Source organism: Nerophis lumbriciformis, linkage group LG32 (genome assembly GCF_033978685.3).
Source record: "Nerophis lumbriciformis linkage group LG32, RoL_Nlum_v2.1, whole genome shotgun sequence".
Lineage (NCBI taxonomy): Eukaryota > Metazoa > Chordata > Actinopteri > Syngnathiformes > Syngnathidae > Nerophis > Nerophis lumbriciformis.
In genome coordinates this window covers 28,354,571-28,379,407 of record NC_084579.2, presented here as the reverse complement: position 1 = coordinate 28,379,407, position 24,837 = coordinate 28,354,571, and the positions used below count along the sequence as shown (strand labels likewise).

Below are 24,837 nucleotides of genomic sequence, written 5' to 3'. Positions count from 1 at the left end.
TTTAATATAAAGTGGCCAGAATATGATTTTAGATAATCATACAACCTGTTGTAATTCACTTAAACATGATTATAAATATGTCAAGGTTCCCCTTACTTCAGAGTGTAAAATCAAGATTAGCTGATTAGTGTAGGATTATCATCTGTTTGGTAACATAAATCATAATTAAACATGATTATATTATTATCAGTGCATCTCCTGGGGATTATGTTTCCTGTTGTCTTTAAAATATATTGACAGCTCTGTTTTCCAACTTTAATCAAGGGTCTTTGAACACACCACAGCTATGTGTAATGAAATGCAAAAGTGAAATGTATACACAACTTTCTCCTATACTGCCACAAATAGATGTATACCTTGTTTTAGCACCTCATCCTTGTTTCAAAATGTTTGATGCAAAAAGCTTTTATGACGTGAAGGGAGGAAAACGTTTTCTCCCTTTCCTTGTTCGTTTAATCGCCAATAAAGCTCACAAAGTCGTTGTCAATTTTCAGATTCACCATCTTAGATTTATTTTTTAGTGTGATTGACTATAAAGCAAATACATACAATTCTCTCATAGCCACAAGTAGAGATTGGGAGACTTCCTGCCTGTGGCTCCTCGCAAAATGTCTGTCCTCTCCTTCTCCCCAAAAGCTGATATACTTCGCCAAAGGGGGTTGAAAAAGTTGTCCAAAGGGGTGTGAATCTTTGGGCACCTAACGATCTAATTCCGATTCCTTCAGTCACGATTCGATTCTCGATTCAACACAATTCTCGATTCAATCTGATTCTCTTATTTGGTGTAATAATTATAATGAAACTTTTTCAAAACAGGTTACAGGTTAGAAAATCTCCTTTTGGTCGCATTAAAATGATGGCCTAAAACATATTTTTTTAAATGTATACTACGGTAATTCAAATGTTTAAAAAAAATAAAATAAAATAAATAAAAAAAAAAAAAATATATGTATATATATATATATATATATATATATATATATATATATATATATATATATATATATATATATATATATATATATATATATATATATATATATATATATACACATTCTTGTTCTCTTAAATCGATTTTTGAAAATTCTGAATCGATTTAGAATCGGGGTGAATAAGAATCATGATTCGGATATTAATGTATTTTTTTGTGCACCTCTACTTGTTTGTGTTCCATTTGACTCCAGTTTCCATGGTAACTGCTCCTCTGCTAGCTTATCTTGATGAGTATTGCCGCTCGCAATAACCTCACACCCTTGTGTCAGGCCTCTATTGTGTGACCCTTAAAATGTGTGGTACTTTAAAACTAACCATTTACTGTAAACCGTAATGATAAAATATTTCTGCATGCTATCTATCAGGCATTGGGAATCAGCACACCTGATTCCTATTTCCTCCTGACTACTTAAAGTCTCCAGTCCAATCACTGACCTGATGGTTCACCCTTCCAGTTCATCTCCATTTCTTTGGCTCCACTCACGCTTTTCGTTTTCTGTGGCTCTGCGCCAGTAGTGTGTGTAGTGTTAACAGTTTCCTCTCCACGCCATTAATGTGCGTTTTTGTTTTTTTCACCCCTTATGTGTGCATCCTTAGTTATTTTTTCCTCACTACTTTTTGTTAATATTCTTATAATTTCTTCTCTGCGTTGTGGTCCCACACCGGCAAAGCCGAACGTGACACATTTATGTTGTGTTTTTTCATACTTACATATTTAAATCGGTTGGTAGAGCGGCCGTGCCAGCAACCTGAGGGTTCCTGGTTCAATCCCCGGCTTCTGCCATCCAAGTCACGCCGGTTGGGTCCTTGAACAAGACACTTCACCCTTGCTCCTGATACAGTATGTGATATGTGATGTGGTTAGGGCCCTGCATGGCAGCTCCTCCATCAGTGTGTGAATGTGTGTGAATGGGTGAATGTGGAAATAGTGTCAAAGTGCTTTGAGGACCTTGAAGGTAGAAAAGCGCTATACAAGTATAACACATATACCATTAAAAAAAAAAAAATCTTCAAACTTTACAAAATCCCCACTTACCTCTCCACTTCTGACGCCAATGCTTACTATTACTGTAATAATAATTATTACTACCAGTGTCATTGTAAGTTTTTATTATTAGTATTAATACTAATGTAAGTAAAAAAAACACGACATAAATGTTTCACGTTGTCATAAATGTGTCAGTGGGACCCAAACGCACCGAGTTTATTATTAGTATAAATACTAATAATAAACATTTACAATTACATTGGTGCACACAGAACCAATAGAGGAATGGTAAAGATAAATAGTTAATAATTGAATGTTGTACAAATATCAAACATGGATAATTAGGATTAGCTAGATCGGTGATTCTCAAACTGTGGTACATGTACCACTAGTAGTATGTAAGCTTCAACTGCTGGTACACCAAATAATCACTTGACTAAAGTACCACTAGAGTGCAAAAACATGTTTACCTAATATACGTAATTGTGTTTCAGTGTATCCATCAAACCATATCAATTGTATTTCCAATCCGCAAAGTATGGTGAAAATACCGCCTAAACAAACTGTATATATACAGTTAATTGCCAAAAGTATTTGGCCACCCGTCGGAATGATCAGAATCAGGTGTCCTAATCACTTGGCCCGGCCACAGGTGTATAAAATCAAGCACTTAGGCATGGAGAGTGTTTTTACAAACATTTGTGAAAAAATGGGCCGCTCTCAGGAGCTCAGTGATTTCCAGCGTGGAACTGTCATAGGATGCCACCTGTGCAACAAATCCAGTCATGAAATGTCCACGCTCCTAAATATTCCAAAGTCAACTGTTGGCTTTATTATAAGAAAATGGAAGAGTTTGGGAACAACAGCAACTCAGTCACCAAGTGGTAGGCCACGTAAACTGACAGAGAGGGGTCAGCAGATGCTGAAGCGCATAGTGCAAAGAGGTTGCCGACTTTCTGCACAGTCAGTTGCTACAGAGCTCCAAACTTCATGTGACCTTTCAATTAACCCACGTACAGTACGCAGAGAGCTTCATGGAATGGGTTTCCATGGCCGAGCAATTGCATCTAAGCCCTACATCATCAAGTCCAATGCAAAGCATGGGATGCAGTGGTGTAAAGCACGTTGCCACAGGACTCTAGAGCAGTGGAGACGCGTTCTCTAGAGTGATGAATCACGCCTTTCCATCTGGCAATCTGATGGACGAGTCTGGGTTTGGAGGGTGCCAGGAGAACGATACATTTTGGACTGCATTGTGCCGAGTGTGAAATTTGGTGGAGGAGGAATTATGGTGTGGGGTTGTTTTTCAGGATTTGGGCTTGGCACCTTAGTTCCAGTGAAAGGAACTTTGAATGCTCCAAAATACCAAAACATTTTGGACAATTCCATGCTCCCAACCTTGTGGGAACAGTTTGGAGCGGGCCCCTTCCTCTTCCAACATGACTGTGCACCAGTGCACAAAGCAAGGCCCATAAAGACATGGATGACAGAGTCTGGTGTGGATGAACTTGACTGGCCTGCACAGAGTCCTGACCTGAACCTGATAGAACACCTTTGGGATGAATTAGAACATAGACCGAGAGCCAGGCCTTCTCGACCAACATCAGTGTGTGATCTCACCAATGCTCTTTTGGAAGAATGGTCGAACATTCCTATAAACACACTCCGCAACCTTGTGGACAGCCTTCCCAGAAGAGTTGAAGCCGTGATAGCTGCAAAAGGTGGACCGACATCATATTGAACCCTATGGGTTAGGAATGGGATGGCACTTTAAATTCATATGTGAGTCAAGGCAGGTGGCCAAATACTTTTGGCAATATAGTGTGTGTGTGTGTATATATATAAAGTTAAAAGTTAAAGTTAAAGTACCAATGATTGTCACACACACACTAGGTGTGGCGAAATTATTCTCTGCATTTGACCCATCACCCTTGATCACCCCCTGGGAGGTGAGGGGAGCAGTGGGCAGCAGCGGTGGCCGCGCCCGGGAATAATTTTTGGTGATTTAACCCCCAATTCCAACCCTTGATGCTGAGTGCCAAGCAGGGAGGTAATGGGTCCCATTTTTATAGTCTTTGGTATGATTCGGCCGGGGTTTGAACTCACAACCTACCGATCTCAGGGCGGACACTCTAACCACTAGGCCACTGAGTAGTATATACCGTATTTTCCGCACTATAAGGCGCACCTAAAAACCACAATTTTTCTCAAAAGCTGACAGTGCGCCTTATAACCCGGTGCGCTTTATTACGATTCATTTTCATAAAGTTTCGATCTCGCAACTTCGGTAAACAGCCGCCATCTTTTTTCCCGGTAGAACAGGAAGCGCTTCTTCTTCTACGCAAGCAACCGCCAAGGAAAGCACCCGCCCCCATAGAACAGGAAGCGCTTCTTCTTCTACTGTAAGCAACCACCCGCCCCCGGAAGAAGAAGAAAAAACGCGCGGATATCACCGTACGTTTCATTTCCTGTTTACATCTGTAAAGACCACAAAATGGCTCCTACTAAGCGATCCGGTTCATAAAAAGACGCAATCTCTCCATCCGCACACGGATTACTACCGTATTTCACAGCAACTGATATTCCTGTGAACCGCACTGTGGAACGGGAGCACGTACGGTGAATATTCGCACCACAGGGAATGAGAAGTCATCCTTCACTGTGGTTCTAGCTTGCCATGCTAACTTCCACCCATGGTGATATTCAAAAGGAAGACCTTGCCAAAAGAGACCTTTCCAGCCGGCGTCATCATAAAAGCTAACTCGAAGGGATGGATGGATGAAGAAAAGATGAGCGAGTGGTTAAGGGAAGTTTACGCGAAGAGGCCGGGTGGCTTTTTTCACACAGCTCCGAAGGCGAACACACCTTCACTAAGACGGGCAGACAGCGCCGGACGACATACGCCAACATTTGCCAGTGGATCGTAAATGCCTGGGCAGATATTTCGGTCACAACTGTGGTCCGAGCTTTCCGGAAGGCAGGATTCACAGAACTGCTGGACAACAACAGCGACACTGACTCCGGTGACTTCGACGAGACGGAACCGGCCATTTTGGATCCCGTATTCGCCCAACTTTTCAATTCGGACACCGAAGACGAAGAATTCGAAGGATTTACGAATGAAGAATAACTTCAGAAGGTGAGCGCTATGTTTATTTTGTGTGTTGTGACATTAACGTTCGAGCAACATTATGTTGCTATTGTTCTACACCATTTTGAATTTTACTATGTTTGTGATTGCACATTTGCGTACATTTTGGGACAGAGTTGTTAGAACGCTGGTTTTCAATATATTATTAAAGTTTGACTGAACTATCTGACTGTTTTTTTGACATTCCCTTTAGCGCAGCGTAGGCGCGGCTTATAATCCGGGGCGGCTTATTGGTGGACAAAGTTATGAAATATGTAATTCATTGAAGGTGCGGCTAATAATCCGGTGCGCCTTATAGTGCGGAAAATACGGTATATATATATATATATATATATATATATATATATATATATATATATATATATATATATATATATATATATATATATTTATATATATATAATATATATATATATATATATATATATATATATATATATATATATATGACAATAGTTGCAATATAGAGGCTACCTGTTTCCCTTCTACTGGTACAGTGTTTTATTTTCTTTTATTCAAACACAGTGTTAAGTGTTCAAACTGTGTAATGTTACATTGGCCAATAACATGAAATACACGTGTTAAATAAAACCTCTGTTTTGTTACACTACTTTATTTTAATGTTGGTCATTATGGTGGCCAATGTTGTCCTTTAGTGGTGCTTGGTAAAAAAAGAGTTTGAGCACCATTGAGGTAGGTTCTTTTAAAGGGTGAGCGGTTGGTCTTTCGTTGTTTATCTGTTTACGCGAGCCTACAGTGCCCTCAGCTGGTGAAAAGTGGTACTGCAGCCATGCTCGCCCAATGACTCCCGTCCCCATAGAGACAAGCTCCTACAACCGCTAATCCACCACCCTCAGCGGCAGCGATGCCAGCAAATCATAATTAGCCACATCCTCTGAACATTCGGATTTTCCCTTCAAAACTATATCATATGTGGTTTCCAAACAAATTGTGATTTATTCATTATTATCGGATTAATCAACAGTGCTGGCAAGCTGCGGCTTTATCCGGAGAGGCCGGAGATTTGTGTCGCGGGGCGGGGAGGAGTCCTCGTCATCTCGGCGCTAGCGAGTATGCTCCAGTACCAACATAAGAAAGCAGCAGAGCGGAGACGGAGCTAATGTGTTCGTAAAGGTATGTTTATTTTACATTTTTTTTAAATAAATAATGTCGATGTTTTACCCTGGTTTAGCTAGCTAGACGTTAAACGCCATCCACCGGTCAACCTGTCAAGTCTCAATAAGGCGGCTAACTGTCACCAACATGCTAACTGCTTCATTTGGGTAAAAGCTAATAAAGTACCCTAATTTCTTATTGTATTAATGAATTAGAACACCGACCAACAGCTGCTCACAGTATAAAAAAGGACATGCACGTCAAATAAATATAATTGTATATCTTTTTTTAAATATAATTTTGCATACAATAATGTTTGTAATCCAGAGACAGACAACAGCTTGGATGACGTCACGCTCTCACCTGCATGCATTGCAAGGGCACTAGTGCACAGTACTGTATGTGTGTCTTTGTGCAGGATGGATGTGGCGGTGAGTGCTGGGCAGGGGGGCAGCACCAGGGGGAGAGCAGAGGAGGATGGCGATGCAGGAGGAAGCATGGAGGTTTTGGTTGTTCCACAGGACCTGTACGACTCTGCGACGGCCAAAATAGAAGCAAATCTCCGCTGGCTGTTGGCCAAAGCTTATGGCATTGGTAAGACGTCCTCTGTGTTTTCACTGACTCCGACTCCCTATGCTTTTTACACAGTACAGCTACAATGGTGTTTGTTGGTAACAAGATAAATAGCTCTGACCAGCACAGCCATAATGTGTTTAAATCCTAATATTGTGTGACAGGCTTTCGGCAACAGTGATGGCAGATGTTTTGTAAATGGTACGTGGGTGCAGAAAAACGTTTGGGAAGGAAAACAAATTCAGACTTACACAGACTGCTCTCATATCTTGTTCTTTTGATCTGCTTGCCATTTGAGTCTAAACTATTTTTGTTTATGTTATGAAAGCATTTATACAGTTATTTATACAGGGCAGCTGTTGCTACAAATGTAGCTTACCACCACCAAGTGTGAATGTGGAGTGAATGAATGATGCATTTTCGCTTCTCGGTGAGCGCTTTGAGTATCTAATAGAAAGGCGCTATATAAATCGAATCCATTATTATCCATCCATCCATTTTCTACCGCTTGTCCCTTTCAGCTGCATTCGGGCGAAAGGCAGTGTACACCCTGGACAAGTCGCCACCTCATCGCAGGGCCAACACAGATAGACAGACAACATTCACACACACTAGGGCCAATTTAGTATTATTATTATTTAAAATGGATCTATGAGGATTTGTTTGATCTTTTTAGAGTTAAAGATGTTGATACAATGTTGAATATCTGTGTTAGACAATGCGTCAAATTAAAAGTTTCATGCATTTAGGTGTGAGCTTGCACATAGTTTTGGATTCCTCTGCCAGCTATGTTTTGCAGTCTTTTTAAGACTGGCTACGTTGTGACGTCACAGTGAGGTGATCATACTTATTTAGGCATTAAGTATAAGCTATCAGCCAGAAGGGGAGGAATTCCTTCTCTGCTTCAGGTTGTGAGACTGTTATGGCTGCTGGCTGGAGCCTTGTGTGTTAATAATTCTCGTCTAATGCCCTGATGTCTAGGTGTCTATAAAATAAATACTTCCGTTACGTGTTTACAACATTTTACAAGGGACTGTTTTGTCAAGATGGACCTGTACAAAATTGGATTAGCTGCTAAACTCCGATGGAAAAAGACAGCGGCACTAAGACTTGGTTTAAGGAAACACGAAACATTTAAGATAAAGTTTTATTTTCATTATCGAATTTTGGCATGCGGACAACAACACTGACATGCGAAATTCAGTGACAAAATAGCGCTAAAATCGGCTGTTTTTTTGCAGCTCTGTATTGCCAAAATGCATGTTCCTTATGATTTGACACTTTGACACGGATACATACAGTTTAACACATTTATAAGTCAGAAAAGACAAAAATCATCATGTTCCAGGGTTGTTCGTAAGCTCCAAAATGTCAGCGTCCTCTGCAATGGACATTTATGTTTTTCATAACAGGGTAATATATCAGTCATACAAGGCAATAAAGGCAATTACAATCAGCTATTTGCTGTCTATTTTTGGATGTGGCAGCGATTTGTGCAAGACACACCCAGTGAGTAATTTGGTAATATAACTTATTTGATCAGATGCCACTAATTAAGGTAATACGGAATGTTCAAACTAGTAATTATTGTGCTTTTAATATTGTTGGTGTCAGGTATTTGTACAAACCCTGTTTCCATATGAGTTGGGAAATTGTGTTAGATGTAAATATAAATGGAATACAATGATTTGCAAATCCTTTTCAACCCATATTCAATTGAATGCACTACTAAGACAAGATATTTGATGTTCAAACTCATAAACTTAATTTTTTTTTTTGCAAATAATAATTAACTTAGAATTTCATGGCTGCAACACGTGCCAAAGTAGTTGGGAAAGGGCATGTTCACCACTGTGTTACATGGCCTTTCCTTTTAACAACACTCAATAAACGTTTGGGAACTGAGGAGACACATTTTTTAAGCTTCTCAGGTGGAATTCTTTCCCATTTTTGCTTGATGTACAGCTTAAGTTGTTCAAAGCACCACACATTTTCAATGGGAGACAGGTCTGGACTACAGGCTGGCCAGTCTAGTACCCGCACTCTTTTACTATGAAACCACATTGATGTAACACGTGGCTTGGCGTTGTCTTACTGAAATAAGCAGGGGCGTCCATGGTAACGTTGCTTGGATGGCAACATATGCTGCTCCAAAACCTGTATGTACCTTTCAGCATTAATGGTGCCTTCACAGATGTGTAAGTTACCCATGTCTTGGGCACTAATACACCCCCATACCGTCACAGATGCTGGCTTTTCAACTTTGCGCCTATAACAATCCGGATGGTTCTTTTCCTCTTTGGTCCGGAGGACACGACGTCCACAGTTTCCAAAAACAATTTGAAATGTGGACTCGTCAGACCACAGAACACTTTTCCACTTTGTATCAGTCCATCTTAGATGAGCTCAGGCCCAGCGAAGCCGACGGCGTTTCTGGGTGTTGTTGATAAACGGTTTTCGCCTTGCATAGGAGAGTTTTAACTTGCACTTACAGATGTAGCGACCAACTGTAGTTACTGACAGTGGGTTTCTGAAGTGTTCCTGAGCCCACGTGGTGATATCCTTTACACACTAATGTTGCTTGTTGATGCAGTACAGCCTGAAGGATCGAAGGTCACAGGCTTAGCTGCTTACATGCAGTGATTTCTCCAGATTCTCTGAACCCTTTGATGATATTACGGACCGTAGATGGTGAAATCCCTAAATTCCTTGCAATAGCTGGCTGAGAAAGGTTTTTCTTAAACTGTTCAACAATTTGCTCACGCATTTGTTGACAAAGTGGTGACCCTCGCCCCATCCTTGTTTGTGAATGACTGAGCATTTCATGGAATCTACTTTTATACCCAATCATGGCACCCACCTGTTTCCAATTTGCCTGTTCACCTGTGGGATGTTCCAAATAAGTGTTTGATGAGCATTCCTCAACTTTAGCAGTATTTATTGCCACCTTTCCCAACTTCTTTGTCACGTATTGCTGGCATCAAATTCTAAAGTTAATGATTATTTTCCAACAAAAAAAATGTTTATCAGTTTGATTATCAAATATGTTGTCTTTGTAGCATATTCAACTGAATATGGGTTGAAAAGGATTTGCAAATCATTGTATTCCGTTTATATTTACATCTAACACAATTTCCCAACTCATATGGAAACGGGGTTTGTACATACAGCCAGCAAATATCCATCCTCTCATTGTTTAAAGTCTAATCGTGTCTTAATGTAAGGCATTGCAGTGATAACAAAACGATAGTCCAGTACTGTATCTATGTTGTGGGTAGACAGTACTGCTAGACCCTCATGATCTGCCAATGCTTTTATATACAGGTCACTAGCCTTGCCAGCTCTTGACGAGCTCCACTAAAATTGTTCTACATGGAGAGGCTGTGAGCTAATGTGTGGAAACTACCCATTTGCAGTGGGTTTTTGTGTCACTCTCTGCCTGCTCTTTGGAGGGAGTGTGAGCTCCAGGTCAATCACTTAGTCATCAGTCATAACCATCTGCATTTTTTAAAGACATTGCAAACTCATATTGAGTGCATCACCTGTGTTAATGAATTACAAGTTTAAAAAAAAATTGTGTTTGCGTGTTACATCTTATGTTGGTCATCCTACAGCCTTTTTTTTTTTAATGGTCACTTTGTGTTTTATATGGGTTGACTTTTATGTGCCACATAGGGCACAGATCATATGCCCATAATAGACACCAACTCCAGTGGACCGTCTCCTAATCCGATTGTCTCCTCTTGACGTCAACTGTGTTTGTAGGACAGAGACTTCATGGCACCTCTGCTTCTCTTTTTCCTGATAACAGAATTGACACTTAGTGTGATATAATTAGGTTATCAAAAGCTGATGTCAGCAGGATGCTTTGACTTTAGTTTTTTCTCTTATTTGGCTGTGACTAGAATTGAATTGTGTATTGTTTAATGTCATATTGCACATCTCCAAATGTAAAGTAAAGCAGTCACCAGTCATGCACTGCGTGGAGTCCAAAACCTTCTCATTAGATTAGGTAGAAAATACAGTGCATGGTGTTGTTCATCTGTCCTGGTGAGACAGTCACATGTTTAAGTGCCTAATGGGATGGACCTGAAGTCTGCATGTTTAGTCAAACTTTCTTCAACTAATCAATAAACTGTTTACAAGTCATATCATTATATTGATGTTTGGTGATTGCAAACAAAAATAAAAACAAGTGTAGTTGTCCTACATTAAACCTTCCTCAGCAATCCAAAGTGATAGTTGTCTGAATTTATGTGCCACGTTTATTTATTTTTTTTTGTCCTGTCCAGCTTCTCAGGCAAATCATATGTTGATGTAGATGCCCATATCGGCTGTTCAGATTTACTTTACAAGAGAGAAGTGTAGGATACTTCTCTTGTTGCCTTATTTGTATTTGACTTTATTAAATGTATTTATATTATCATTTGGTGCAGCCGGGCCGGAGCAGGAGGGGATAGAAAGAGAAAAAAAGGAAGACAGAGGGGGAAATTGTGGGGACAAGAGGGGGATAAGACAGAGAGACACAAACAACAACAACAACAGCAAACACAACAATAACAACAACAACAACAACAATAGAGCAATATCAACAAATACGATATGTACAAATATGATGGTAAAAGTGATAGCAAAGAAGCAGTTAGTGAAATAAATAATAATACAGAAATGACAATGAGCATTATTACACTACAAATGGAGCAAAACAAATACCATGCAATTTTCCCAACATATCTCCTGTGGAGGATTCGCCATTAAGCTGTACACTGGAAAAATAGTTTTTTTTTGCTTCTGCAGAGCAGAGAAGCTGATCGCCCTGCCCTGACTGTCATTAAGATCATCTGATCTGATAGAGTACCCCTCCTCCATTTATATATTGATGTTAAATATCTACCAAAAATTAGCAACTAGTATTAGGAGATGATGGTGCCTCCTTACTACTATTCTCCGCTGCTTTGTACCTCCCACAAAACAATCCTGTGATCCTGGCAGTGGTGCTGAACCCTCTTACCAGGCCTGGTATCCCCCATTATCATCTCCATGGCAACCAGGAAGGATGAGGAAACATTGTGGGTACAGCTCAAGGTTCAGAAATGGGCTAGTAGTCGAGCCTGCATATTTCCTAAAATTCAAGCATGTGCCTTTTATACAACACATGCCCTAATTATTTGTTGGTTGGGTCGTCCATGTGATTAAATAAATGCCACAACTCAAATATATGCGTCCCTTGTCCTCATAGAGGGCTGTCATTTATTACCTTTACTATGACGTGATAAAGACCATGTATCCCAGTAGATCATTATTACCACAACACAAACTATTTGTAGAACAAGCATCTGCAAAGCTGGCGTTTACAATGACATTTTAACGTCTCTCAGGATACTGCAAGGCAAACGACAATCACCAAAATCAACTTCTTACTGCATTAACACATTAAAATTACTAATAAATCTTAATATTACATCATCTTTGCAAATGTAGAATTTTAGACTCCACTACTGACTACTGTCTTCACATGTCTGAGCATTCTCTTCGTAACCTCTGCTCTTAATCAACCAGGTGACTCTGGATTAACATTGCCAAGGTGTACTAAAATAGCTACCGCATGTCTTCGTCCCACAGCAAGGAAACACCAGGTCTGGCTGGGACAACAACATCAGCTTTTTAATCACCGCTAAGTCCTGCAAGCTTATCTGTTGAAAGCCTCTATGGTGCACCTATCGATCTCAGGGATTGCTACTCTGTCGTAGTGTTTTCCTTATGTCTCACGTGAAACCTTCTAATATCATAGTCATCAGCATTTTCATAGTCTCTCTTATGTAATATGTATTGTACTGCATTGGTTTAAAAACAACAATATAATTGTTGTTTGTAAGAGAGATATACAAATGAAATAGTTGTACAAATACAAAGTTATTAACCAACCATTTGCTAAAATTAGAATACAATGACTTTTTAACTTATGAGCCACAAGCCAGTGACAGTCAACAGAAATAGCAATAATGGTGGTACTTGCAAAGCGTAATATTTTTGAGGCGGTATCTGGAGTAAAAGGTTTGAGAACCATTGGTGTACTGGATATAATGATGCATGCATGTCTATTTTTCCCTAGATCACATGCCCGAGGACCTGCACGATCCTTTTTACATCGACCAGTATGAGCAACAGCACATCAAGCCCCATGTCATACACCTGCTGCTCTCTGGGGAGATCTATTGCCGTGTGTGCAGACTCATCTTGCGTGGCGAGCAAGTTGCCTCTCTCCAAAGCCCAAAGTCTGTGCTCCAGGCCCTCTCTTCAAGGGGCATCCACGTGCTAGACTCTGAGAACACACACGTCTCCGCTCTGGATCTTAGCTCCATTCCTCTCAGGATGGTGAGTCCTCTTTGTTGTTACTAGGCCTGGGTATGCACACTTTTCATCCACGTTACTTTGTGTATTGTCTTCTGTTATGTAGAGCTCCCACATGCACCTGATTGATGCCCTCATGATGGCCTATACAAAGGAGATGATCAGCGTGGAGAAGGTGGTGTCCAGTGTCAAGCGTTTCTCCAACTTCAGTGCTTCCAAGGAGCGGCCGTTCGATCTGGAAGATGCCATGGTCTTTTGGATCAACAAGGTGAGCAATTGAGCCACAGCATTTGCATTAATGCATGGCGTTGTTTTGGGTTGACCCACGCTACATCTTTGTCGCTGAAGGTTAACACGAAGATGAGGGCGATCTCAGAAAAAGAGCTGAAGATGAAGCAGCACCTGCTGGACTCACCAAGCCACCAGAAGGTAAATAAAGCAGTGCAAGTATCACTTCCAATTCTTCACTTGGGTAACTCTTTTGATGCATTAATGAATGTAAATAGCATGACATCATAGACGCTATATTGCCACATTACATCTGTACAATAAAGTGCCATATAAAGGATACCACAAAGTAGGATAATATGGACTCCCTTTCACTGTCACATCCTCTAAATGCCTCCAGTACATCCCTAATGCACTTTAGTTGTGATGCATACTCTGTTTCTGTTGTATTCACTTGCACTGGGATGTGATAAGCATTTTTAAAACACAAACACAATAAGCTATCGACTATTGTCTGCCCTTGAATGTTAAGATGCATGACTATGTTTGACTTTAAATACAATGCTACTCACAGATGCCCAGTTGTCTCTTTTGTGTCCCAACAAAGCTTATGAGTCTGTTACTATCTAAACTTTTGTCTGTTGCTCTTCCTGTTTGTGTCTCCCCCATCAAATATCCTCCTGTTGTACCATTTGGATGATAGTCTCCCTCTAAATGGTACTGGAAGCTGGTACCTGTAAGTTTGATTAATAAAGCAGCTTCCTGCTGTAAATGTGTGTGTGTGTGTGTGTCTTTGTGCCTTGTGTATGTATGTGCATCTGTGTCTAAACCTCCAGTAAGCATCAAAACAAATGAGCAGATATCTAGAGAAGGCTTTAAAGATACATACAGAAAACACAGCAAAGAGGACATTACCCTTCTATTTTTACATCCATAAGTTGAACCCTCCGCAATGTATTTCTGCGCACCCTCCATCTCGTCCTTGGCATGCAAACTTAATTTATTATGATTGTGAAGCACAGCAACCTGCTGGAAGTTATACCTCGCTCCCTTTGCTTGCTTGTACATCACCCGAGTCATATTTATCCTCTTTCCCTACCAGCCCGATATATTGCATGCTCTGGCCCATTGTCTGTTGGAGCCCGTGGAGTTCTCTCGTGTGGTAATGTACCCAGCTTTTTTGTTCCATCCCATTCTGAACCCCCCTCTTCATTAAATGATATACTGTGTATACTGTATATTTAGAGATAGGTAGGTAGAGAGAGACAATGCAATATGATATATGATGTTAAGAAATATTTGGCTGCTGTTGAGACATGTTCATGAACTTAACACCTTTTTCAGGTGCGCTATCGCAGGGATCACCTGTCAGGACGGGCACTTCAGCACTTCCCCCTGGTGGATGATCTGTGTAAAGATGTGTGTGATGGCGCAGCTCTTCTGGCTCTCATCCACTTCTATTGCCCTGAACTCATTAGACTTGAAGGTATGGTTGCAGCCATCATTTCATTACTTAGTTCTCAAGAGCCTGTACTATAATTTTTCTTTGTATGGTAATGCAAACTTCTGCCGTTCTTGCATCCTTTTTACAGATATCTGCCTGAAAGACGTCCTTTCAATAGCAGACAGCATGTACAACATCCAGCTGCTGAATGAGTTTTCCAATGAATACTTGAACAAGTGCTTCTATCTTAAGCCAGAAGACATGCTGTATTGTCCTTCAGTGCTGCGGGTGAGCCAATAACAATGTAAAACATCACTGAAATGTCCTGGAAAAAGATTGGGGGAAAAAGTGGGAACTTGGCTCTAACCTTCCTTAACTGTTTTGTTGGCCTCTAGGGTTCAATAGAACACACACTGTACCAGAGTTGTGTGTAGAGAGAGTTTGGCCAACCTGGTTTTTGACAATGTCCTACCTGATTGGTCAAAAGGCACTCACGTGACTCCAGGGCGCCAGGACTGCTACCAAGGTTGAGCTGATGCTCTGTTTGTGGCGCTTCTGCGTTAGTTTTTCCATCCATACATCTATTTATACCGCTTGTTTCAACATGTAAAAATGCCAGGTGTTCAGCATGGGACTGCTCCACCCGCGAAAAGTGCGGAAAAAATTTACATTGCTTTCCCCGAACCGGTAAAGGAGACACCTATGGGAAGGGAAGGTTTGCCGTCAACACTCGAGAACGCCCGATTACAGTGTCTTGTGTGACGTGACACAACATCTGTGTTTTGTTCAGGAGAGAACACACAGAAGCTAATACAAATAATATAAGAACAAATTAAAGAGATACTTTGACAAAAACAAACTATCCTTCAATCTCGGTAAAACTAAAATAATGCTATCCGGTAAATATCCATCTGTCCATCCATTTTCTACTGCTTGTCCCTTTCTGGGTCGCGGGGGCGGCGAGAGCTTATCCAAGCTGCATTCGGGTGGAAAACAGGGTACACTCTGGACAAATCACCGGTAACAGTAGAAGAGAAAGTCAAATACAAATTTACGGAGTAGACATTAACAGAATAAAAGAAACAACATTTTGGGTATAATAACAGATAATAAAATTAACTGGAAATCTCATATAAAAATATACAACATAAAGTGGCAAGAAATACGTCAATAGTGAAAAACCTAAATATGTTCTTGACCAAAAATAACTCCATATTCTCTGCTGCTCTCTAGTCTTATCGTATCTGAGGTATTGTGTATTGTGTAGAGTGGCGCATTCCCATGCCTCATAACAGGGTATTTTTACACGGCAAACACTCCACTCTGTAGTCACGTGAGGGCTTTTGACCAATCAATGAGGAGATCGGCTGAAACCGGGTTGTCCACACTCTCGCTATACATGCCACAGCTCTGCACTGTCTATTCTGTAGAATTAAGTCACAAAGTGTTTCTATGATAAGAAGAATACAGAAAAATATGGATTAGTTTATAATACAGTATTTACTCTTCTTTCCTCCTCCTGGCAGAATAATGTGTGGGTGTTTGTCGCAGAGCTCTTCTGGTGGTTTGAAATTGTAAAGCCAGACTTTGTACAACCCAGGGACCTTAAGGAAGCCAGAGATGGTAAAATCACAGCCTTTACTTAAATTCAAAAGTCATTTAAAGCTGTTGTATGTCACGGATAGGTGGGTGCCCAGAGGGGGTTAGCGTTTGAACAAACTGCATGAAATGGTCCGACTATGTAAGCTATGCCATTCTAATATATACACTTGCAACAAAAGAACAACGCTATGCTTCAAAATCAGTGTTTGGAATAGTCTATCATTTCAAACACTGGTCCAATAGTAATATAAGAACCAATCTGGCATCCGTTTTTAAAGCCTTTTGTTCCTGAGAATCTGCTTTGTCACTGTGCATGCGAGACAGTTGCAATTGACAGCTATAAATGACAATTATTTCATTCGGACAGAATGGCAAGTTAAGTTAAAATTTTTATTGTGACAAATACAGAAATTTATTTGTTGAGTTTTTTTCTTTTAAACCATGGATTGGGAACATAAGCTAGCCCAGTGTTTCTTAAATAGTGGGTGATCACGGTGAGGTGTCAGGGGGATCGCAAGCAGCAGTGGAAATGTACATTTGTGCTTACACTCTAGGATTTATCTTAGAATGATACACAAGCCTGCAGCTCTGTGGCAACAGTGCTCACTCTAATCAACAGGCTTCTTGTTCTACCCAGTAGAAGTAGTAAGCACACAGCAACACGTGTACAGAGCTAACAGGAGAGGCGGATATTTTGTGACAGGAATTAAATTAAATTAGTTGTTGTCAGCGGCATATATAAACAATGTAACTCACACTGTGCGTTGTACTGACAAATAAATATCAAGTTCTCAATAGTTATTCCATGCAGGGGGTTATGGAACATTTCTGTTCCCGAGGCGTGTCATGACACAAAACAATTGAGAAGCACTGCGCTAGCTGTTGGTAGTGTTTTTATATTTTTGGGTTTAAAAAAATAATTTTGAGCCAGCGACATGCAGCAGCTTTAAAGGGGAACTGCACTTTTTTGGGGGAATTTTGCCTATCGTTCACAATCATTATGAACGACATCACGACGGATAGATTTTTTGTATATATTGCCAGTGGAACCTCGCCTATTTTGCCCATAAAATCCAATAAATAACCATTAAAAAACGCCAACAATATTCCTTTTACATTTCGTGATTTGAATATTAACCAAGTGTTAGTGATATTGTTATTATAAGCACTAATGCACACAAACTGTTTATAACGGCGCCATGATCACTTCCATGTGTCCCTTTGTTTACGTCATCGAGTGGTCTGCTGCTTCCTCGCTTCCTTGCTCCCTGTAAGTTTATTCTAGATCATAAATCATGCATATCACCTGGACAGAAGACGTCTGAGTAGGTATTCCGACAAGTTGATACACTTTGACAGCCATTTAGGACCCGAAACTGGTGAGGACGACACAAAAAGACGCTTGGCCCCCCTGTCCCCCACCACCCTTTTTTTTGAGGATTATGAGTCATTCTTCATCTAAATGGGAATATATGAAAATCCCAGCAGTTGGCATCCTAATGACAGCAGAGATTTTGAGTGAGTGATGTTTTATTATTTATGTTGGCTCTCATGAAGTCTGCAGTGAGTAATAATCAGTTATGAAGAAAAAAAAACAAATGTATGCTTAAAATGATCAAAATATGTTAATATTAAATGTTATTATATATGTACCCTTACTAGATTACATAAACACTTACATAAAGTATATAAAACCTTAGTGGAGGTGTTTGGTTGTTTTTTAAGGGCTTTATAGGCAGAAGTGCTCGGCTCCCATAGGCTCCATTGTAAGCTAAATTTTGATCGGATTTATTTAATATTTAAAATGCAAAAAAAATATATCCATTGTCTTGTTTCTCATAATAATTGTGAACGATAGGCAAAATTCCCCCCCAAATTGCTGTTCCCCTTTAATGAATTGCTATGTTAGTGTTTCTTATTAAATAAGGTATAAACAAATCTGCACTGTGTTTTCATATGGTTCACACATCTTTACAGCGAGGTTACTGCTCCAGCCTAAGAGCTCTCGATCCCATGCGTCCATCTCCAGTGTCATGAAACGTAGTTTCCCGACGACAGTAACTGCTGCTGAAATCTTGACCTCATCTCCAAGCCCGGACCTCAGGTGCAGTTACTTCTAATTGTCTGTTATTATAGATGGATGTGGAACAATCAACAAATTATTGTTATATTATTGCCAGAGGTTATCAGAAATGTGCTATAATAGAATAGGAAAAACACATAACTAACACTGAACTCAGCTCCTTTTAAGTAATTAAAAATATACTTTTCCCTCGCAGCACTTTAAAAAGCGCTCCAAGCACTCATCACTCTTTAGTGCCTCTAAAACAGAAACATCCGTGGGGAGTTGAGGATGATGTTACAGGTAATAAAATATAATACGATATGTATTTGTAGAAGAATATTCAGACTTTACATAACCACGATGATGGGCTGATAAGAAAATTCATGCTTTCTTTATCCTGCAGTGAGGAATCAGTGTAACTCTCTAACACGTACAGATAAGCAGCGTCAGAGTTCATCACAAGCCTGGTCAGAGAGGAGGCACAGGTAAGTGTTGACATTTCATTTTAAGAAGACACATTTTTTAACATATCGCACAATCTATTGAGACCCAAATACAATGTTTTAGAAGAATAAACCTCGACAAAGATAGTTGAGTTTTTATAAATACTGATGCTATTTTTACCCAGGCCGTTATCCCAACCGGCACCATACGCCCTGCATTTTCCTACTTCGGAGGAGAATGCAGACACTATCAGCCTTGCTCGGTCCATCAGCAAAGACAGCTTGGCTTCCAATGTCATGACACCCAAACACACGCACGGTACAGATCGTCAACTGCATCAGCACCGACTCAGTGGGCAAAGCCTCCTCAGTCACATTTGCATCGAGGATGAGGAGGAGATACTAGAGGAGGAGGAGCTGGTTGCTGTGATGCATCCTTCTGCTTTCCCCAGACGTTCACTCAGGACAGACATGGAACAGGATGAATTAGAAATACCTGCTACGACCACACTCATGGGGATTTCTAACGATAATTGCTCTCCTTGTTCCGACATGGGCCTTTTGACCCCTGACTTGCAAGCGGATAGCTACTACCTGGAGCCCCTGATGCCTGCCATTACAAAGCCAGCCAAAGAGAAGAGCATCATCCTGAACAAGGAGGAAGAGAGTGGGGAAAGTTGGTCCAGGACAGCGCAAGTTGTCGTTAAAACAACCCCAGATCTTCCGCATAAATCACAACGGAAATCTCCAGTGTTTGAATGTGGTAAATTTACCTTTAAACCTATACCTGTGGTAGTATCTGTCCCAACCACCTCTCTCCTGCCGCCAAGACGAGGGTCGACTTCTATGCCAGTGAAGAAACAGCCTCAAGGCTTTTTCCTCCACTTATCTGGAGAGCCAGACTGTCAGAGTCATCATTCCTCTGACCCAGAGGCAGGGCAAGATTCTGACTCGGACATTGCAGATTTTGAAGATGACGAAGAGGATGTCGAACTGATCGAACAGAGAGGAAAGGGAACTGCTTTATTGCGAGGACAGTTGGGTGAATTTTTAGATGTTGAGTCTGTCAAGCTAAGAGAAGACGTGAAAGTGAGTGAGCGAGACAATAAGGAAGACAGAAGTGGATGCTCCAGCCCGTGCCTCAGTACTGTATCCTGTGCGAGCAGCTGGAGCGCTTCGGGCAGCACCAGTGTCAAAATGACCAGCTTTGCAGAAAGAAAGCTGCTTAAGCTCGGCCTTCGTGACAGTTTCTCCAGCACTAGCAGCTCGCAGAAAACCACACCCGAACACTCTGACATTACTCCTTGTCCTCCATGGCAGCTGAAAAGTGAGGGTAGCCCCGGATGGCAAGGTAAAGACCTTGGTTTTGTGGTAAGAAAGACTATGATGGCAAGTCCTCCAGTGGTGCCTTCAGAGCTGTTGCAGCTTCACATGCAACTAGAAGAGCAAAGGCGTGCAATCGAGTACCAAAAGAAGAGGATGGAGACCTTGTCAGCGCGGCAGCGACTGAAATTAGGAAAAGCTGCATTCTTAAATATCGTAAAGAAGGGTGAAGGGAGGAGTGACACACTTCCTCTACCTCTCAAACACTCGCCTTCTGCGGAACTATCAAGGGCTGAAAAAGAGAAGGTGCCCTCCTGCAAGGATGACTCCTGTCTTGGGGTTATAAATGTTCAGGCAAAGACAGAAGGAAGACGGATGAATATGGACAACAGGTTGAAAACCTTAGCTCAGGATAGAGCTTCTGAATCTGACACAAATGACTGCACCCACTCCATAGATCTCCTCAATGAGGCAATCAGTGCTATTCAGCAGCAGATGATGCAGCTCTCACTGCAGCAAGACTTGCTCATGAAGAAGACTGCAGTCTCACCTCCAGAACAAAAAGAACCAGACCAGAAAGCAGCTCCTAACACAATACCCTCTCCCACTTTAGACTCTAAATCATTTGCCGTCCACTTTGTTGACTTCAACGACAGCAGTTCTACTCCCACTCGTTGTCCTCCCAAGCTGAGCTCCAGCCAGAGAAACAAAACCTCTAATCCAAAGCAAAACAATGGCAGGCTGTCTGAAACTGAAGGTGCAACTTCTCCAAGAGAGATTAGAAGAGGAGGTCAGGATGCTGGAGTTACCACTGAGCTCTCAAGGCAAGAGAAAAACTTTCGAAGACGCACAACCTTCAGAATCCATAATGACCATGGCAGCACCAGAGAGGAACCCTGTCTATCTCCTGTCAATGCTCAGCCACAGGACACAACAGTTGCAAACATGACTGCGTCACACTCTGCAGAACATGTCGAGAACAGAGCTGACATCTCAGAGACTGAATCTGCGGGTGGAGGAGAAAGCACCAGGCTCAGAAGTCAACTGATTGAGGTTGACCTTTCCGAGCCGAAAGAGTCCATGGGGGATGCTGGTGTTATGACGGACGACACAACAGAGGGCGAACAGAAGAATGTGCTTGGTTTTTTCTTTAAGGTGAAGTTCAACACGAGTGACACACGACGTGGTGCATCAAGAGTCTAATCTTTTAATGACTGGTTACCCTTTGCTCTCCCAGCATGAAGAGAAGGCCGAGGATGAGATGGCCAAACGCCGCGCGGCCTTCCTCCTCAAACAGCAGCGCAAAGCAGAGGAGGCAAGATTACGTAAACAGCAACAGGAAGTAGAAAGCGAAATGAAGCGCGATGAGGCCAGGTACGCTTTCACACAGAAAAATAAAAGTCCAGTGGGTGTATGTGCAGAGGGTCTTTATTTACTTTTTCTTCCAGACGAAAATCTGAAGAAGATCGAGTTCGTAAAGAGGAGGAGAAGGCCAGACGAGAATTAATTAAGCAGGAGTACCTGCGTAGAAAGCAGGAGGCGTTGATGGAAGAACAGGGTCAGGTTAAGCCAAAACCCAGATTTAAATCCCGCAAGAACAAACCTAAATCTTTGCACCGTGGTGACTTTACTAGCCCCTGTAAAGGATCAACAACATGTAAGAACCAGAAGAATGTTAGCATTTTTTGTGTGAAAGTAGCATGTGAACAGTACAATATCAAATATGAATATTGATGGACATAAAGTAATTTTACTAGTATGTATTTTCTACTTTTAGCTGATCTAAGCTGCAGTCTTCGAGGATCCACGTTGTCTTTGGCTACAGAGGTGGACAGTGTCATCTCTGGAGAGGCCGAATCACAGAGGTGAAACCTCCTTTACATGTTAAGAGTCATGTTGCTCAACCACAACAGTAGAATTTAGTACTAGTATTTTAGAAATGTTTAAACTTTAACATTAATATTAATAATGATGATATTAATGGATTAGATTTATATATCACTTTTCTAGACACTCGATGCACTTTACAGTATTTTATTTTAAAAACAAGTATTATTCAACTTGCAATTATTAAATCAAATATCCTCAGGATGTTTCAGAATCTTTAATCAAGATTTTATATGTGGGAAAACCAAAATATCTTATTTTATTTGTTATTTTCTCAATTAATTTTGTTTTAAACTAAAATAGACAAAATATAATTATTCATGCTAAAATTTAAATTATGATGTAAAGTCAATGACTAAAAATAAGTAAATAACTCTTTAAAACTCGGTGAATTTCTAGAAATACAATTTTAAATCTTGGCAAGTGGCACATTTTTTGCAGAGCTCAAGTTTCTGGACAACCACTCTACGATCTGAGCCTCGCTGCCCCCGCCCCAGTAAATAATAATGTATACAGTATAAAAACTTTTTTTTTCAAACTTTAATTAACACCGTACACAGCTTTTTTGTTCACAAGGTGATTATTTGACCAGTATATTTATTACATTGCACAACACAGCAAGGAGCACACAGCTAGGTAGCACAATTCTGTAACGGTAGGTAATTCTACTCGATTCAGATCACTCATGATGCTTCAAAAGCAACTACTGCCATCTTGTGTAGTTAAAAACTATACAAAAAGGTTTCCTACAGCTACAGCTGTTAATGCCACACAAGACTCATCAGACGCTGGTTTATTTTGTCGACCAAGCAACTGGGTAATATAGGAAACAGTTATTTGAATATTGTGGATAAATTACGTTACATTCAGTCCACTTGTCCAGGGGCCTGATTCACTAGCTGAGTATGTCTTGCAGGGCAGAGTCTGTCTGCTCAATGGATTCATTCCCTGTGCTGAGTCGAGCCTCCAGCAGGAATATGGAGCGAGATTGGGAGAGTGGCTCCATCGCTTCCTCCATCACTTCTACCGAGTACAATGGTGAGTGGACACATCTGTGACATATCTGCAAATATAGTTTTGAGATCAACATTAAAAATTAAATGTTTATGTCCAAGCCTAATGGAAGCTACACATGTTCTCTGCTAGGGCCATTGGTAGTGTAGTGCTTCATATAGCTGATTACTTTGCACCTGTCAGCCCTATTCCCAATTAACAACAAAGCAGTAGGTTAAGGCACCACCCTATACTGATACTGCTCTCTATAAGCCAACCTTAAGACCCAGGATGATGAGTAAGATTATAGACTTAACTTTTTGCTTCGCGTCCGACAAAGGGCCCAAACTGTTTAAGGAGCCAAGCTCCAAATCCAACAAGCCCATCATCATCAATGCCATCGCACACTGCTGCCTGGCTGGAAAGGTGAACGAGTCCCAGAAGAATGTTATCCTGGAGGTCAGTGGGAGCAACTCAAGAATCTCTTTGTTCGGATTGTGCTTGATGACAGACGTTGTTGTTGTGTTTCACAGGAGCTGGAAAAGTGCGAGTCAAATCATCTCATTATCCTTTTCCGTGACGGCGGCTGTCAGTTCCGCGCTGTTTATTCATACACACCGGACACTGAAGAGATCGTCAAATTCACCGGCACTGGGCCGCGCGTCATCATTCACAAGATGATCGAACGGCTCTACAAATACAGCTCTGATCGCAAGCAGTTCACCGTCATCCCGGCCAAGTCAGTGTCTGTCAGTGTCGACGCCCTGACCATCCACAACCACCTGTGGCATGTCAAGAGGCCAGGTAGCGCGAGGAAGAAGTGAGAAAAGGGAAGTGGACACTGTGTATTTCTGTTTTGTTGGGCCGGACCCAATAACTATATGACGTGTTCAGAACAAGCAATTATTTTTTTTCTAATATGAAGTTTTGTTATGTATTCTGTATTTGTTCTGAACACATCACAGATCTGGCTGCCATGTTTTGTTTTCACTGTCCGACTGTAGCAATGTCTGAGAATAGAAAACACAGCTGAATGCACTATTTTATTGTTATTTTATTATTGTTCTGCATGCCACACTTTTGTTCTAGCCTGTAGGTACATCCTGCATTTTTTTGGCACTCCTTGATGGACTGATTGTCACTTGCACATGATTTGGACCTTCAAAAGAAATGCTGCTGGACTCTGGCCCCGTCGATACAAAAGTGCAACTTGAGAAGAGAAGGTAGTGATTCCGACTTTTGACCAAAAAAAACAAGGTTTGTTGTTTCTATTCATGGTGAGGATAAACGTTTCTGAGTTGTGCTACTGATAACTACTTTTATGGAGGTGAGACTTTCATAATGTTCATGGGTGGGATGTTTGCTATGGTAGTGTGTGTTATGTCTCTTTACTATTTAGCCTCCTGTTTTCAGAATTAAGGAACGTTTGGACTTTATTTGTATTTTTCATGGAAGGTCTGTCCTGCAGTAGACAACACAGGCAACACAAACCTATTCTGTTTATTTAAAATATATTTGTTGCTGTTTCCGGGAACGCCACATGTTCTTGGAGTGCAATTTTCAATTTTGAGACATCTGAGATCCTCGACCTGCTTTCAAATGTTTTGTCACCTCTTAACTGGATTCACTGGACAACAATTAATGTTTTAAATGTAGCTTTTAATGCTCATCAAGCTGCCT

The 24,837-nt window shown here is 40.9% G+C and overlaps 1 protein-coding gene across 3 annotated transcripts; it reads left to right on the top strand.

The window, feature by feature from the left end:
• Positions 1 to 5,956: 5,956 nt before the first annotated feature.
• Positions 5,957 to 24,772, top strand: LOC133574787 (calmodulin-regulated spectrin-associated protein 1-B-like). Of its 3 annotated transcripts, none has more exons than XM_061927068.1 (19): positions 5,957 to 6,266; positions 6,667 to 6,842; positions 12,934 to 13,196; positions 13,279 to 13,440; positions 13,521 to 13,601; positions 14,503 to 14,562; positions 14,745 to 14,886; positions 14,993 to 15,132; positions 16,371 to 16,467; positions 18,424 to 18,550; positions 18,726 to 18,811; positions 18,915 to 18,996; positions 19,140 to 21,432; positions 21,515 to 21,651; positions 21,726 to 21,934; positions 22,055 to 22,142; positions 23,081 to 23,202; positions 23,498 to 23,616; positions 23,691 to 24,772. In XM_061927068.1, the coding sequence occupies exons 2-19, from the start codon at positions 6,668 to 6,670 to the stop codon at positions 23,979 to 23,981; spliced, it is 4,674 nt and encodes a 1,557-aa protein (XP_061783052.1). In that variant the 5' UTR covers positions 5,957 to 6,266; position 6,667; the 3' UTR covers positions 23,982 to 24,772. The 3 variants fall into 3 exon arrangements, with proteins under 3 accessions (XP_061783052.1, XP_061783053.1, XP_061783054.1); XM_061927069.1 differs by lacking the exon at positions 14,503 to 14,562 and adding an exon at positions 14,104 to 14,136; XM_061927070.1 differs by lacking the exon at positions 14,503 to 14,562.
• The last annotated feature ends 65 nt before the right edge of the window (positions 24,773 to 24,837 follow it).